General features: G+C 47.5%; 2 protein-coding genes across 6 annotated transcripts in view; one reads left to right on the plus strand and one right to left on the minus strand.

The window, feature by feature from the left end:
- Positions 1-9,470, plus strand: part of Slc25a26 (solute carrier family 25 member 26) — a 122,956-nt gene extending 113,486 nt beyond the window's left edge. For all 3 annotated transcript variants that reach the window (XM_005364915.3, XM_026788062.1, XM_026788063.1), the window contains 3 exons: positions 4,651-4,715; positions 5,441-5,514; positions 9,144-9,470. In XM_005364915.3, the coding sequence (XP_005364972.1) occupies positions 4,651-4,715; positions 5,441-5,514; positions 9,144-9,261 (257 nt within the window). In that variant the 3' untranslated portion in view covers positions 9,262-9,470. The remainder of the gene's footprint in view (positions 1-4,650; positions 4,716-5,440; positions 5,515-9,143) is intronic.
- A 625-nt stretch (positions 9,471-10,095) lies between these two features.
- The window catches only part of Lrig1 (leucine rich repeats and immunoglobulin like domains 1), a 100,570-nt gene continuing 96,826 nt past the window's right edge, over positions 10,096-13,839 (minus strand). For 2 of the 3 annotated variants that reach the window (XM_026788061.1, XM_005364916.2), the window contains 4 exons: positions 13,683-13,808; positions 12,942-13,088; positions 11,716-11,997; positions 10,096-11,620 (listed from right to left, as the gene is read on the minus strand). In XM_026788061.1, coding sequence (XP_026643862.1) covers positions 11,376-11,620; positions 11,716-11,997; positions 12,942-13,088; positions 13,683-13,808 — 800 coding nt within the window. In that variant the 3' untranslated portion in view covers positions 10,096-11,375. The remainder of the gene's footprint in view (positions 11,621-11,715; positions 11,998-12,941; positions 13,089-13,682; positions 13,809-13,839) is intronic. The other variant, XM_013353011.2, reaches the window with a different exon arrangement.

Genomic DNA, 13,839 nt, shown 5'->3' on the forward strand with positions numbered 1-13,839 from the left:
TATATATATATATATATATATATACATACATACATACATACATACATACATACATACAAGTGTTATGCCTGCAGGCCAGAAGAGAGAACCAGATCTCATTACAGATGGCTGTGAGCCACCATGTGGATGCTGAGAATTGAACTCAGGACCTCTGGCAGAGCAGCTGGTGCTCTTAACTGCTGAGTCATCTCTTCAGCCCCTGAAAAGCCACTTCTTGGTGTTGAATACTCTAAAAGTTACCTGCCTTCAAATAAGAAGTATGTTCTGGTATATCCATTGTGGTGGTTTGATTAGGTGTGCCCCCATAGACTCATGTATTTGAATACTTGGCCCAGAGGGAGTGGCACTGTTAGGTGTGGCCTTGTAGGAGGAAGCTGTTCACTGTAGGAGCGGGCTTTGAGGTCTCATATGCTCAAGCTATGCCCACTGTGGCACACAGTCTCCTCTGCTGCCTGCAGATCAGGATGTAGAACTCTCAGCACCTTCTCCAGCATCATATCTACCTGCATGCTGCCATGGTTTCCACCATGATGATAATAGACTAACCTCTGAAACCATAATCCAGCCCCAATGAAATGTTTTCCAATCGCCACAGTCATGGTATGGTGTCTCTTCACAGCACTAGAAACCCTAAGACATCCTTCAAATCACGATTCCAGAGTTTACATGCAGACACATGGATACTGTATATTTGGGGATTTGTTTTTATACAGTCCTCTTGCTGAGGAATGCTCTGCATCGTACTCACATTTGTCAAAGGAGGGAAGGAGGACAGTTTCTGTCACACATGTGTTCTGTGGTGGGAACCCTCTGCCCTGGCCTTTCTGGATGCGTGATGCTGAGCTAGGCTGGGCTCTCTAACAAGTGGCCGAGTCTCTGGTTTAAGCCCAGTTCCTGGAGAAGACCTTGGGCTTTCTGACCCATAGCATAGAAATAATCACTCCTCCCTGGATGGATCCAGTGATGTGTGCATTGACCCTCAGCCATCTGTAAAACTGAACAGCTGTAAGGAGTTCCTACTCTTCCAATTAAAAAAAAGCAACATCCCCCAATTGGAAGGCAGTCCCCATAATAACTCATTTCCTGGACAGCGCTGGATGATGTCATGATCTGCAGTCACTGCGATTTTCTGTCTAGCCTTCGAGTTTAAGGCCTATGTGGGGGGGTGGGACTTGTTGACAAAGGTTTCTGTCCTGCCCTGTCTTATAGCTAGTCAGTCCTAAGGAAACACACAGAGGCTTACATTAATTATAAACTGGTCAGCCTATTAGCTCAGGCTTCTTATTAACTCGTATACCTTACATTAACCAATAATTCTTGTCTGTGTTAGCCACGTGGGTTGGTACCTTTATCACCGAGGCATTCTCATCTTGCTTCCTCTGTGTCTAGGTGATGACTGCAGATTGAGCCTTTCCTGTTCCCAGAATTCTCCTATTCTGGTTGCCCTGCTGTTGAGAGCCAGCCTCAACAAAAATGCCTTTCTCCAGACTAGAGGTGTGGGGATTTAGAAATGCAGTAAAGAATATGAAGACACAAATGAAGATAATGAAACAGAGAAACATATAGGGTAGTATTGGGAGGGAATATTTTTAGCCAGTACTGAAAATTTGTCTGCATTTAATTTCCAACTGCTTAAAATACCCTACCCCAAAAAGTAAGAGTAAGACAAAAGACTGCATTAACCTGATACAAGGAATTGAAATATCAATTGAAAGGTTACATTTATAGTTAAACATTCTGTTGCTAGAACTAAACAAGTCATGCTCACGCCCTAGACTAAAACATTCTGTAGGCAAACCACTCCCTGGGTGGAATCCCAAGTTATGTCCATAAAAAGGGAACTGGAACTTAGTTGAATCCTTAGACTTTTGTTTGAGGTGGGATCAAACTACTTCCCTATTCCAGGAGCACGTGGTCTGGCAATTAGCTACAATAACCTTGAGAGAGCAGAAATCTCTGTTCAAGTGTCTCCTCAGTGGGTCCCTTGCCTGAGGTAGAAGCACAGTAACCTTGAAGGAACTAACAAGTCTCAACTCTCTGACCTTTGGTCAAGAAGGAAATAGGCCTTTTTAGGCTTCCACACCCTGCCTATACTTTTTGCCTAGCTATGGGCCAATCAGTGTTTTATTAAACCAGTACAAGTGACAGATCTTTACTGGGTTCAAGGCCATCGTCCCTCAGCAGGGGAAAATGCATTGTTCGCAGATCATCATACATTAGCAGAGAAGAAATACACTTCTTGTTTATATTCTTTGGAAATTTTGTTTGGTACAAACATTAGAGAAACAAGATGAATATTTTGAAAACATTGCTGTAGGATAAACATAATTTGAAAACTGTCCAAATCAAGTAAATTGTTCTGCAAGAGTGGACTGCAGCCCTGTCCAGACATCCACACACTGCTGTACCGACTCGCTGCTTTTCATGATCAAACTTGCCCTCAAGTCAGAGATGAGACTTTACATCCGTATACGCTTTCCCAAGTTTAAATTGGCCTGCTCATTGCCCAGGACTGTGTTCTGTGCCATCCTCAGCACGCTATTCTGTGCCCGTGCTTGCTTCATAAGCTACTTGGCACAAATACCCAAAAATGTCTCTTGAGATTGGAGGTGTTGATGGCTTGTCATGCTTAGAAATTCCCCTGGCTTCTGGTCAGGGTTAAAGTCAGGAAAAAAGAAGGGTGTTGCCAGCTTCCTCACTCTAGGCCTTGAGTCTTAAATAAAACCTAATGATGTTGGCTATTGATATGTTTACTACAGTTTTGGTATTCTGGTATCTTTGAATCAATTTCTTCTAGTAAAAACTTTCTTATATTCTCTTAAGAGCAAAGGTATAGGGGAAAGAGGAGGCTGTCATCCCTTGAACTGTAGAATAGGGTACGTGTGTGTGTCCATCCCGGGAGCCTTGCTTGGATCCTGAGAGGGAGGTGGACAGGAAGAAAGTCTTTCCCCTGGATGCATCAGTTAGGAGGCTCCAGGAGCAGAGATGAGCAGGGCTGCCGGGGTTGGCTTGGGGCCCCGTCCACCACATTCCTAGCTTCTGCTCTGAGGGGTATCTCCAAGCTGTCAGAGAAGGGGTTCCTTTGCCTTTTAGAGGATTATTACTACATTTGTCCCCCAGGCAGCAAGTAGTTTTCCTGGGAAAATCAGTTCCATGAATGTGGCTCCGAAAGCTGCAGCTGAGCGTTCAGGGAAGCAAAGTGTCCTTAGGAGTCTGGGTCACACAAGAGCACTGCACTGGGCAGAATCTTTTTAAATGTGTTCAGTTTCTTTCCCACTAGTATGTGGTGGTGATGGGTGAAGGCATGTTCATGCCATGCCAGCATGGGGGAGTCAGGGTACTTGGGGGTCAGTTCTCTTTCCGCCATGTGCCGTCCAGGGTTCGCACTCTGGGCATTGGACTCGTGGCAAATGCTCTTCACTTGCTGAGCCATCTTGTTGGTCCACAAACTTATAATCTAAAAGGACAAAAAGTAAGGGGTTCTAAACAAAGGGGGTGCTGACAGGTCTAAGGTGTGTGGCAGTCGTGGGTAACCAAAATTAGAACGTAAACTGGGAATGGGTGTGCCTTCCCACAAGTGTCAGAACAGATGTCACTGTGCAGCCCAGGGTCACTGTGGCCACCTTATTTCAGCCCCACATTTAGAAAAATATTTGTCAGAAGTCAGTGCCCCTTTTATCCACATGTCACAGCAGAGGGAGCCTGGAGCTACTTCTGGAGCCCCCTTTGTAAGCCGAAAGCCTTTTAGGGGTTATTGTTTCTCTCTCCTTCTGTTCTTTCAGGGTTTTGTATGCGTCTTTGCAGCAGGTTAGTAAAGTATTGACATCAGGCCTGGCTGGTAGTGGTGTCACAAGCCTTTAATCCCAAGACAAGGAGGTGGAAGCAAGCCCTGTGGGTTTGGGCCAGCCTGATCTACATAACAATTTCCAAGCTAGCTCTGGGTACACAGTGAGACCTTGTCTTAAGCAAACAAAACCTTTTGAGACGATAGGCTATAGTTTATATTAGCAATAAATTCCTGGTTTCTGTGTCCACAGATAGAAACACTGTTAAAGTCTGTGGACAGTTTGCCCATCATAGTAGTTAGATGAAGAAAACACAGGAGAATATGGAAAGGAAGGCTTGAGGCGGAACGTGTGCCGAAGCAAGAGGGAATGGGAGGTGGTGCTGAGAGGGCCAAGCGTAATCATTCTCTGGACTGTTATCCAGAGCCTGGGAAACAGAGGAAGCCTCCTGGAGAGAAGTCCTGTGGCACCCGTGAGCCTGCCCGTGCAGAACAGAATCAGCCGTGGTAGCCTACAGAAAGGTGCGATCCCCAGAGCCTCTCACAATAAAAACCCATATCTGGCTGTTCACGCGTCATATGTGCTCATGTAACATGTGTTAGTGTACCAGGCTGAGAGAGAGCACGGGGAGTTGTAGGGCCTCACTCCTTAACCCACGAGGAAAAGGAGTAGCCTCCACTTGCTTGCATTATCACTGCAAGAGGTGTGAACAGGGTAGACTAAAATTCTTCATGTGTGCACCGTTCTCAACACAGTCAAGTAGGCATGGTGACAAAGACATGACTTTGACAGTTCTGTGACTCTAGATGTAGAAATGGCCAGGATGCTGTCTAGACGTCTCCTGACTGTTGGGTCTTGCACACAGGTGGCTTTGCAGCTGCGGTTACTACACCTCTGGATGTGGCTAAGACAAGGATCATGCTGGCCAAGGTGAGTATCAGATAATGCAGATTTGATGCCGTATCTGCTGTCCGGCAGAGCTGTAGGGATGCAGTGACCAGAGTACCTGCCGACCGTTGGGAGATGCTGACAGTGGGAGTGAGCACTGTCACCGTGATGGAGCTGTGTGTAGCATGCTGCCATGTCACAAGCATTCTGTCAGCTGCACTCTGTAAGCCGCAGACCTGAGGGCCTCTGCCTGCGACTGTTTTCAGACCTAAGACTCGAGAACTTGACTGGCTTCATGTTCTTCATGCAGACTCAGAATTTAGTTATGGTTGGCTGTGACCAGAAAAGACAGTTGTCAGAATTGTTAAAAACAACAAAACAAAACTCCAGGCTGAGCTTTAAGGAATTTCAGTAACATATCTGAACCAAGCATTCTCTGAGTCCAGGTCTGTAGGAAGCGGAGCAGTGTGAGCAGAATTCTAGTCTATGGACAGGACCAGCTCTGAGAATGGGTGATTTTAAAACTGAAAATGGCGTTCCTCATTCCTGTCAGGCTTTATAGTAAGACCCCACCCCCATCAGCCAGGTCAACTGCTTCCCATCGGCTTTCTGATGAACAGTTGCCATTGGTTCTTGGGGGAGCTCAGAGAAGTGGCTTCCCTGAAGTGTTTGTTTCCAAGCCAGCCCGAGTGTGCCTTGAAGGCAGGTGAGGGGAGCCTGTTCAGAGTACTGGGAGCTAACAGCCCTGTCTTTCCTATCTTCTGCAGGCGGGCTCCAGCACTGCTGTTGGGAATGTGCTCTCGGCCATGCATGCGGTGTGGCGCGCACAGGGGCTAGCAGGGTAAGGACGAAGTCAGCCCTTAGCAGCTGCCTTGTCTCCTCTTCCCTGGCTCTTCCTCAGATCTTGGGCCTGCCATGGTGACATGCAAATGTATAACCCTAGCTATATTTGGGCTCCAGCATTGATACAAATAAGTTCTCACACAGTGTAGACGTGAAAGTGAGTTAGAACAAAGTGGGGCTTGGGTGTTTGTAGCCACTTTTTTTTTTTTTAACCTGTAGTCTTTTTTTATGTATACAGTGTTCTGTCTGCATATATGCCTGCAGGCCCGAAGAGGGCACCAGATCTCATTACAGATGGGTGTGAGCCACCATGTGGTTGCTGGGAATTGAACTCAGGACCTCTGGAAGAACAGCCAGTGCTCTTAACTGTGGAGCCATCTCTCCAACCCTTGTAACCACTTTTAAGAACCGTTGGTAGCCATGCCGTGTGATGGGCATTTGCTCTGCATCTATAGGTTTATTTTGTTTTACTGATGGACAATTTTGTCACTGTGCAAGTATATCCTACAGTGTGCTCACACAAATGTAGATGGTGTGACACACACCTGGGGAATAGTAGCTGCAAGTACATGTGACTATCTTGGAAATTATGGATAGGTGTAACAGCAGTAAACGTTTGTATATCTGGAGATATACAAATAGAAAAGAACTATTTCCAGCCACATCCGCATCCTACAGGACCAGCAGGACCTGGCTGTGCAGTCTACTTTTCTCTGAAGGGCTACCCAGCTCACAACTGTACTGGCAGTTCCACGGTGGTTGGTCTCAGCTGGGCAGTATTGTTCTGTGTTAATAGCTAAGAACCTCAGTCTTTCTCTTTGCATGTGATGTGCAAACAGGTGTATTGCCCACATTGTGTGCCTGTAGATGCCAGAAGTTGGGGTTGGGTGTCATCCTCATCAGGCTCCATCTTGTTTTTGAGAGTCTCTTTCTCAGAACCTTGAGCTCACCATTTTGGCTACAACAGCTGTCCGGTGAGCCCCAGATCAACCTGTCCTCCATGTGCTGAGTACAGGTGTATGCCGCTGCATCTGGCTTTTATGTGGGTGTTGAGGACCTAAGCTTGGCTTCTCAAACTTGCATATTTCTCTCCAGCTCCACGTGCTTCAGAATATCTTGATGTCCTAAACAGCTGTTATTCTCCACCCATATAGTTGTTCTGAAGCTGAGCAAATGCTGAGATGTTAGCAAAGAAGGATTTTCTACATGGAACCTTCTTGATGTGTGTGCAGAGTCCTCAGCAGCCTCCTTTGGAGAAGGAGGGTGAGCTGGCGCTGGGATGGCCGGGTAAAGCAGCACTGCATGCATAGCTGAGCCCTGCCTACCCTCAGACTCTTCACTGGGCCCTGCTGCCTGTCTCATTCCCCATCTAAAGTAGATCAGATTGCGTTTTTGTGTAACTTCGGCGCTTTCAATTTCAGCTGTCTGATGGTCTGGGGAATGTAGGCATGCTTTTGCCAGAGAGCAAACCTATTGTCTTGTTTGGGTCTTCCAGCTGAAAGTGGTAGCCAGTGGCTTTACTGAATGTCCCGCTCCAGTGGTCTGAGATACAGGCTGGATCTGGTGGACAGGACAGACTGACGGATTCTTGACGTCTCAGAGCAGTGGCATGGCTGACACCTTCTGAGGAAATAAGACACGATAGTCATTCATTTGGGGGCTAATTCAACTCTGAACAAAGAAATGGAGGAGGGGAAATGGCTGTGAGTCCCATATACACTGTTTGGAAATCCTCTTAGATAAGCAGTGCCTGGCCCACAGAAACAGCAGCTGGGGACAGTGGCTTTCGACATCATAAAGGCCACCTGCCAGCTGTCGGTCTCATTTCCACATGTTAGCGTCTGTGGTGACTCAGCCAAGCCTCTGACCACGGTGTTGTGGAGCTGCAGCCGTTTGCCAGTGTTGAGGAAGTGGTGGCAGGGACGACACAGTGGCTGGGACATTGCCCCACCATGGTGATGCAAGGACCAGGTCACAGCCCACATCGACTAAAACTAAGCAATGTCAAAACTACAGGCAGAGGAGAGAAGGAAAAACAGGTCAAGGGTGGATGTTGGTTCTGACTTAGCGCTGAAAGGTAATTTAAATTTTTGTCTGTCTTCTGAGTCTCCACTCTGGGGCCACCACGTCCAGCTTTACATGGGTACTAGACTTGAACGCAGGTCCTCTGCAAGCACTTTACCCTCTACGCCACCTCTCCAGCTCCCTAAATGGCTTATCAAAAGGGGCCCCGTGATAGAAAGTCCTTGCTTTCCTGTGAGGTGCCAGATAGAAGGGTGGGACGGCTGACTACTTCCGGTGGTTATGCAGGATGAGGGGGCTGTGTATCCAGCAGGGACTCCCCATCAATGTCCCACATCCTTAAAAGGCATGAGTGTTGGCATAAGAAAACAGTTGCCCTACACCCCAAGTCTCTCCACTAGTGTACACATATGGACATCAAATGAACTGTGATAACTGGTTCCCTTCTTCTCCAGGGATTGAGCTTGGGTCATCAGGCTTGATAGCCAGCATCTTTAACCACCTCACCAGCCTAAGTTCTGATTTCCAACTTTGTCTTTCTGCATATGAAAGCACTTTTCTGGGCAGCAAGGTTTCAGTAGAAATAAGAGGTCTTCTGCCCCTCCCGCCCCTCCCTCCTCTGCAGAAATCAGTTATTTACAGCCTAGACCATGTCCTGTGTCCAACAGCCTGGTGATCACACACCCTAGACCATGTCCAGTTACATGCTATTATGCTATTCTCCTGGTTTACAGTGCTGGCTTATCTAGTAGGTCATTAGCAGATTACTTTTTTCAGTAATATCACAGTGGATATTTGAAGAATATCTGAACCTCTAGAATAGTTCTTCTCAACCTGTGGGTTGTGAGCCCTTTTTTTTGGGCGGGGGGGTGTTGAACAACCCTTTTACAGGGGTTGCCTAAGACCATCAGAAAACACAAATATACATTATGATTCTTAACAGTAGCACAATTACGATTGTGAAGTAGCAATGAAAATAATTTTATGGTTGGGGTCATCACAGCATGAGAAATTGTATTAATGGGTCACAGCATTCGGAAGGTTGAGAACTGCTGATCTAGAGAGTGGGTCGCAAACACCACGGTTCTAATTGGACTGGGATGGAGCACTGGAGTGTCCAGGACTGCCATGTATGAGGTGCTTCCTCTCCATCACAGGCATGTGCCTCTGGTGTCCTTATGTAGCCTGAACGAGATGCATTTCTGCCTTGTAGAATCACATTTGGGAACTCCAACAACAAAGTGCCACTGAGTCACCAGGACAAGAAGATAGAACTGTTTAAGAACTTGTTTTGCTTCCCTGAACTGAGACCCAGAGGCTCCTCAGGTGTCCCACTGGGATATACCCTTCCCAGCCTGACCTCAGATTTGTCCCTTTGACTTCATTTTTAGAGCACCATGTTGGGACAGTGGTTACCGTCTTCGTATGAGAGCTCCCAGGTAGACAGCACAGCATTCAGCCATGCTGGACTGGGCTCCAGATTCTCATGCATACTTGGGAGTGTACTTAGTGGTCTTCTGAAAGGAAGGGAACACACTGTTAAGTGTCTGAGGGATTTGACAAGTGGGTGTGCTCAAGTGAGCAAACCATGGTTTCTGTTCCTAGGTTATTCGCAGGTGTCTTCCCACGAATGGCAGCAATCAGCATGGGCGGCTTCATCTTTCTGGGTGCCTATGACCAGACCCGGAGCTTGCTGTTAGAAGTGGGCAAGAAGAGCCCATGAAGCAGACACTGCGTGTCCCTGGAGAAGAGGGCTGCTGGCTGCTGTGCAGCCCCTGCCTTCCTGTGACTGGCGAAGTCGACGCTGCAGTGTGGCACCTTGAGAGGGCTGCAGAGTGCAGCCCTGAGTGTCTCCATGGAAACTATCCTCGGTGGACCTCCAGACCAACATCTCCACCCCTTAATAAACACTTCAGTGTCCTTTGCCTCCCACTATCTACTGAGTCACTAAAATGCAAGCGAATGGCTAGACTGGGAAAGGAAGGAGGCTGGGGCAGGAAATGTGTGTGTGGGCGTTTCTCCCCTGGGCTAATTCCTATTGTGTAAGATTATAGCTTTGTTTAAAAAGCATGAACTGCAGGTGCATAGCATACATTCTTTCTGGAGACTGCTGTTTTTAATTACCCTTGTATTTCTCATATAAAAACACATGATTATATTATTTTACAGCAGAGTGCCCCAAAATCCCTAGTGTGAGAGACAGCTGCAGCACCAGTGACTGAGTGGGTGGGCAAGTGACTTTGCTGCAGGATGCGAAGCCCCATGACTACCACTGTCCTCCCGGGAGGGCCAGCTAGAGCTGTTTCTTTGTCCTCATGGTGAGTGCAAGCAACACTGGCTGCAGGAGGGGAGGCTCAGCACATTCGGGGAGCACAAGGCTTAACTAACCAGCTCCAGGTGGCAAAAAATTAGTGAGCCATCCAAGGAATGTGGCGCCGCTGTGCCTTCTGGGGCAGCAGTGTCGTCTGTGATGCTGTCTTAAGTAGTCTCCCTTTGGGGAAAAAATATTAAAAGGCAGAATAACTGCACTTAGAACAATGACCATAGCACACACTTAGTATTTATAAATGAACCTTTATTAAAGACACTTTAATGCCATTTGTTAGACACTTCAATATCTTACATGTTTTCAATGTACACTGTACCAAAATTTCTATAAATAAATAATTCTGTACATAAAAAGTAATACTTCCTCTTTCACATTGCCTCTCAGAAGCAGCAAATTCACATATTTTGTGGAAGTAACAATCAGCCAACTGTGGAGAATAAACTTCTGTGCTTTGTCCTGGGGCACAGTGATGACCTGTGACATGGCAGTACACTGTCTCTGGCCATCACTGTGTCAACACTTCCCTTCAGCTTTCAGGGATTTTAAAGACTGAGTTTGCTTCCATGTTGTTTTTACTGAATTACACATTGGCACTCACAAGATGGTTAGCAACAGGGCCCCAAAGTGCAAATACACCCAGGCCTGGGACTCAGTCGTGTATAGTCCAAGCCCAGTTTCACTATATGAGGGAACGTTGTGGACAGACCTGCTGGGCAGAAATCAGCTGGCCTAGAAGTGAACTACTTTTATCCCCACTGCAATGCTGTATTGGCAGAACTAAAACCTCACTACTGGAAAATCCACAGGTGCACCCACACTGGCAGCCTCTGCCTTAATAAGCTCTAAAGACCCACTGAAGGAGACAAGACATTTGCTTTACCAAGTGAGTTACAAAGACGAAAGGCAGTGCTTACTTGTTCCGAGCCATTGCTTTTGGTGGATTAACAGCCCTCAACCTCTTCCTCAAAGACAGACCCTGAACCTAGAAGAAAGGCAAGTGACAAGTGTGCCCCACTCTCCAAGGCCAGACAACAGCTGCACAGGTCTGGCCAACGCACCTGAAGCTGACTAAGGGAGCACATAGCCAAAATGCCCTCCTTCCCAACCACCAGCAACAGCTAATGTGGTTTTACCTGAATTTCAGCTGTGCATTAAGGCACCAGAACTATTCTTGACCCTCTCCAAAATTAGACAGCAACCTAATGTGAAAATATCACTGAAGGCGGGACCCATGCGCTAAGGATTAAAATAGTCTCTGTAAAAGATATAATATATATGAAATCTCTGAAAACTCTTATGTACAACGGTATCAAATACTTTTCCTGCCTTTTGTACACAAACAGTCTCTTGCATTTCTGTGCTCCAGATGCCAAGTCCTTTAGCCAACTGACACTCCACATGGAAGTTAAAACTGTCCAGAGTGATTGCCGTTTGGACACAAACTTCCCACAGCTTCTCCTACCTCTTCCCTGTAGCGATTGCTTTAAACGAGCTGAGGTAGATGAAGCCTAGCTCTTCGGTGCCAATAGCAATGGTCCCCTCCGTTTCCCAGTGAGCTGTCCTGTCAGTGGCATAGACTCAGGACTAGAGTCACAGGCCTGAGGGAGGTGGCCATTGGAAACAAGCAAGTGCTGGGCTTCAGTAGATATGGCATCTTCTATGAGCTCTGGGCTGCCTGAAGTTAACGTAGGAGAAGGCTGTAGGTCTATGGAGTCTGGTGCATGTAACTTTGCTAAAGTCCAAGAGGAATCTCCTGTTTAAGAAAACATGAGGGCACGTTAGCCTGTGCACATTAACCCCATTTGGGCTCCCAGCCATGGCAGACATGCTTCTTAACACGATACTTACCTTTCCCATCTGGGGATGCTGCCTTGTTCTTCAGAGACAGTAGTATTCTGTCATGGTTACTCGGATAGAGGGATCCTCCAGAGTGGGTGTGAGACCCGTCAGCAGTCCCAGGGTAAGGATGGTGTAGAGAGGATTCTAGGTCATGCTGCCTGAGCTCTTGGCTGCTTGGTGTACCTGGCCGTCCACTCTCTCTGGACACAGGCTGGGGATGGAAGGCTTGTTCCTTGAGTTGACTATCCGTATCAGCATTGCAGTCACCGCAGACAGCAGAGCCACTGTGTGCTGAATGAAGCGCAGAGCCAAGGGTCAATGGGAACCAGAGCCACTGAAGCCCCCATTCCCTCTCAGAGGCCTGAGTCCTGTTTACCACTGTAATCACCCTGTCCTTCCCTGGAATGTACACAAGGAGAGGAACTGGACCCACACCAAGTCCTGGTCTTTTGTGCATAAGTGAGCACCTGAAATTCATTTAGGATGCACACTTTGATCACAGGAAAAATGAAGGGAGAGTAAAAGGGAAGATTTGCATTAGGCATCACATAGTGGTGAATCTTCTCAACAGTCTTCTAAGCCTTAAAGACTCAGGCAGTGGGGCTGGGAGTTGGCTCAGCAGGTGAAGTGCTTGACGAGCATAAGGATCAGAGTTCAGGTCCCCAGTACTCCTGGACAAGCCAGGCAGTGTGGTGGGCCCATCTGCAATCTCCCAGTACTCCTGGACAAGCCAGGCAGTGTGGTGGGCCCATCTGCAATCTAGGGCTTGGGACGCAGAGGCAGGAAATCCTGGAGCAAGCTGGCTAGCTAGAGTAACTGATCAGTGAGCAGTGGGCTTAAGTGAGAGGCCCTGCTCAGTATATAAGGTGGAGAGTGACTGAGGAAGACACACCAACCTCTGTCCAGTAGCTAGCATCTCAGAAGGCTGAAGACAGCCGGGCTACAAAGTGAAACCTTGTCTGGACAAGACAAGACAGTCGGGGTGCAAGGATGCTAACTTCCATGATTTGTGGGCCTTGCCCTGTAAGCTCCTTACAAATTTAAGAAAACTCACACTTCTGCTCGCCACACCAGACTTACCTAAAACACACAGGACTCTGAAATCAAAGGAAGCCAGAGCTTCCAGTTTGTTTTCTGAATACAATTCAGAGATAGTATGAGACCAGTGATGTGCTGCTCCTCAACTTACTATTTCAGTGTCAAAAGCAATGGCCTTCCCTGTCAGTGACTCCTACCTGCTGTATGTGCAGCAGCGGTCCTGCCGGCTTTCTCCATCACTTTCCAGGGCTCTCTAGTATATCCAACACACAGCTTGGGCTGCCGGCATGTAATGCTGTGCATGTCAACCTCTGGGAAGAGGCTCGAGTCTCTCAGACACACACCTGAAATGAAGCCCCTTCTTAGGTCTCTCAGCCTCTAGAGGACAGGCTACAGCTCTTTCCCAGCACCCATCCCTTGGCACCCACCGGGGATTGGTTCCTATGCTCCTCAGAGATGCCCAAATCCAAGGATGGTCAAGTCTTTTCTGTAAAATGATGCTGTTTGCACATAAACTGTCCATCTGTGAAGACCTTACGACAGCTCTACTAATAGTACCCGGTAACCATGGAAAACCTGCATATTCAGTACAGACACAACTTTTCTTTCCTGAATTTTCAATCTGTGCTTGATTGAACCACCACATGCAGAGCACCAGCAGTACTGTAAAGCTGGTTCAGGACCTGGAATGTTCTTGGCATCTACTCTCCCTGGCAATCCTCTCTTGATTGAAGACATAGTGCTAAGCCCAGTGTAGGGACTTCTGGAGGACCAGATGTTAAAACCACAGTACTTGTACACACCAGATCCAAAGCAAAGCATCTGTCAAAGACCTGGTTGGCCACATACAACACAGGTGCCCAACCTACCCCGGCGAGGAGGTAAAGCAGCATCCAGGACATAGTCAGATCAGACTGTTTCACTGTTCTTGAACTTACCATTGCTTTCAATGTGCGCACTGGCCTGATGGCCACCTTCCGTCCTGACCACAGTTTCCTGCCGGTCAGAAAGGGTTCCCTGCGAGGAGAGGTAGCTCGGCACATCTGGAGGCACGATCGTTTCATCTGCAAGAAGACATGACGATGAAACAACAGG

The sequence above is a fragment of the Microtus ochrogaster genome, unplaced genomic scaffold, assembly GCF_000317375.1.
Source record: "Microtus ochrogaster isolate Prairie Vole_2 unplaced genomic scaffold, MicOch1.0 UNK1, whole genome shotgun sequence".
NCBI lineage: Eukaryota > Metazoa > Chordata > Mammalia > Rodentia > Cricetidae > Microtus > Microtus ochrogaster.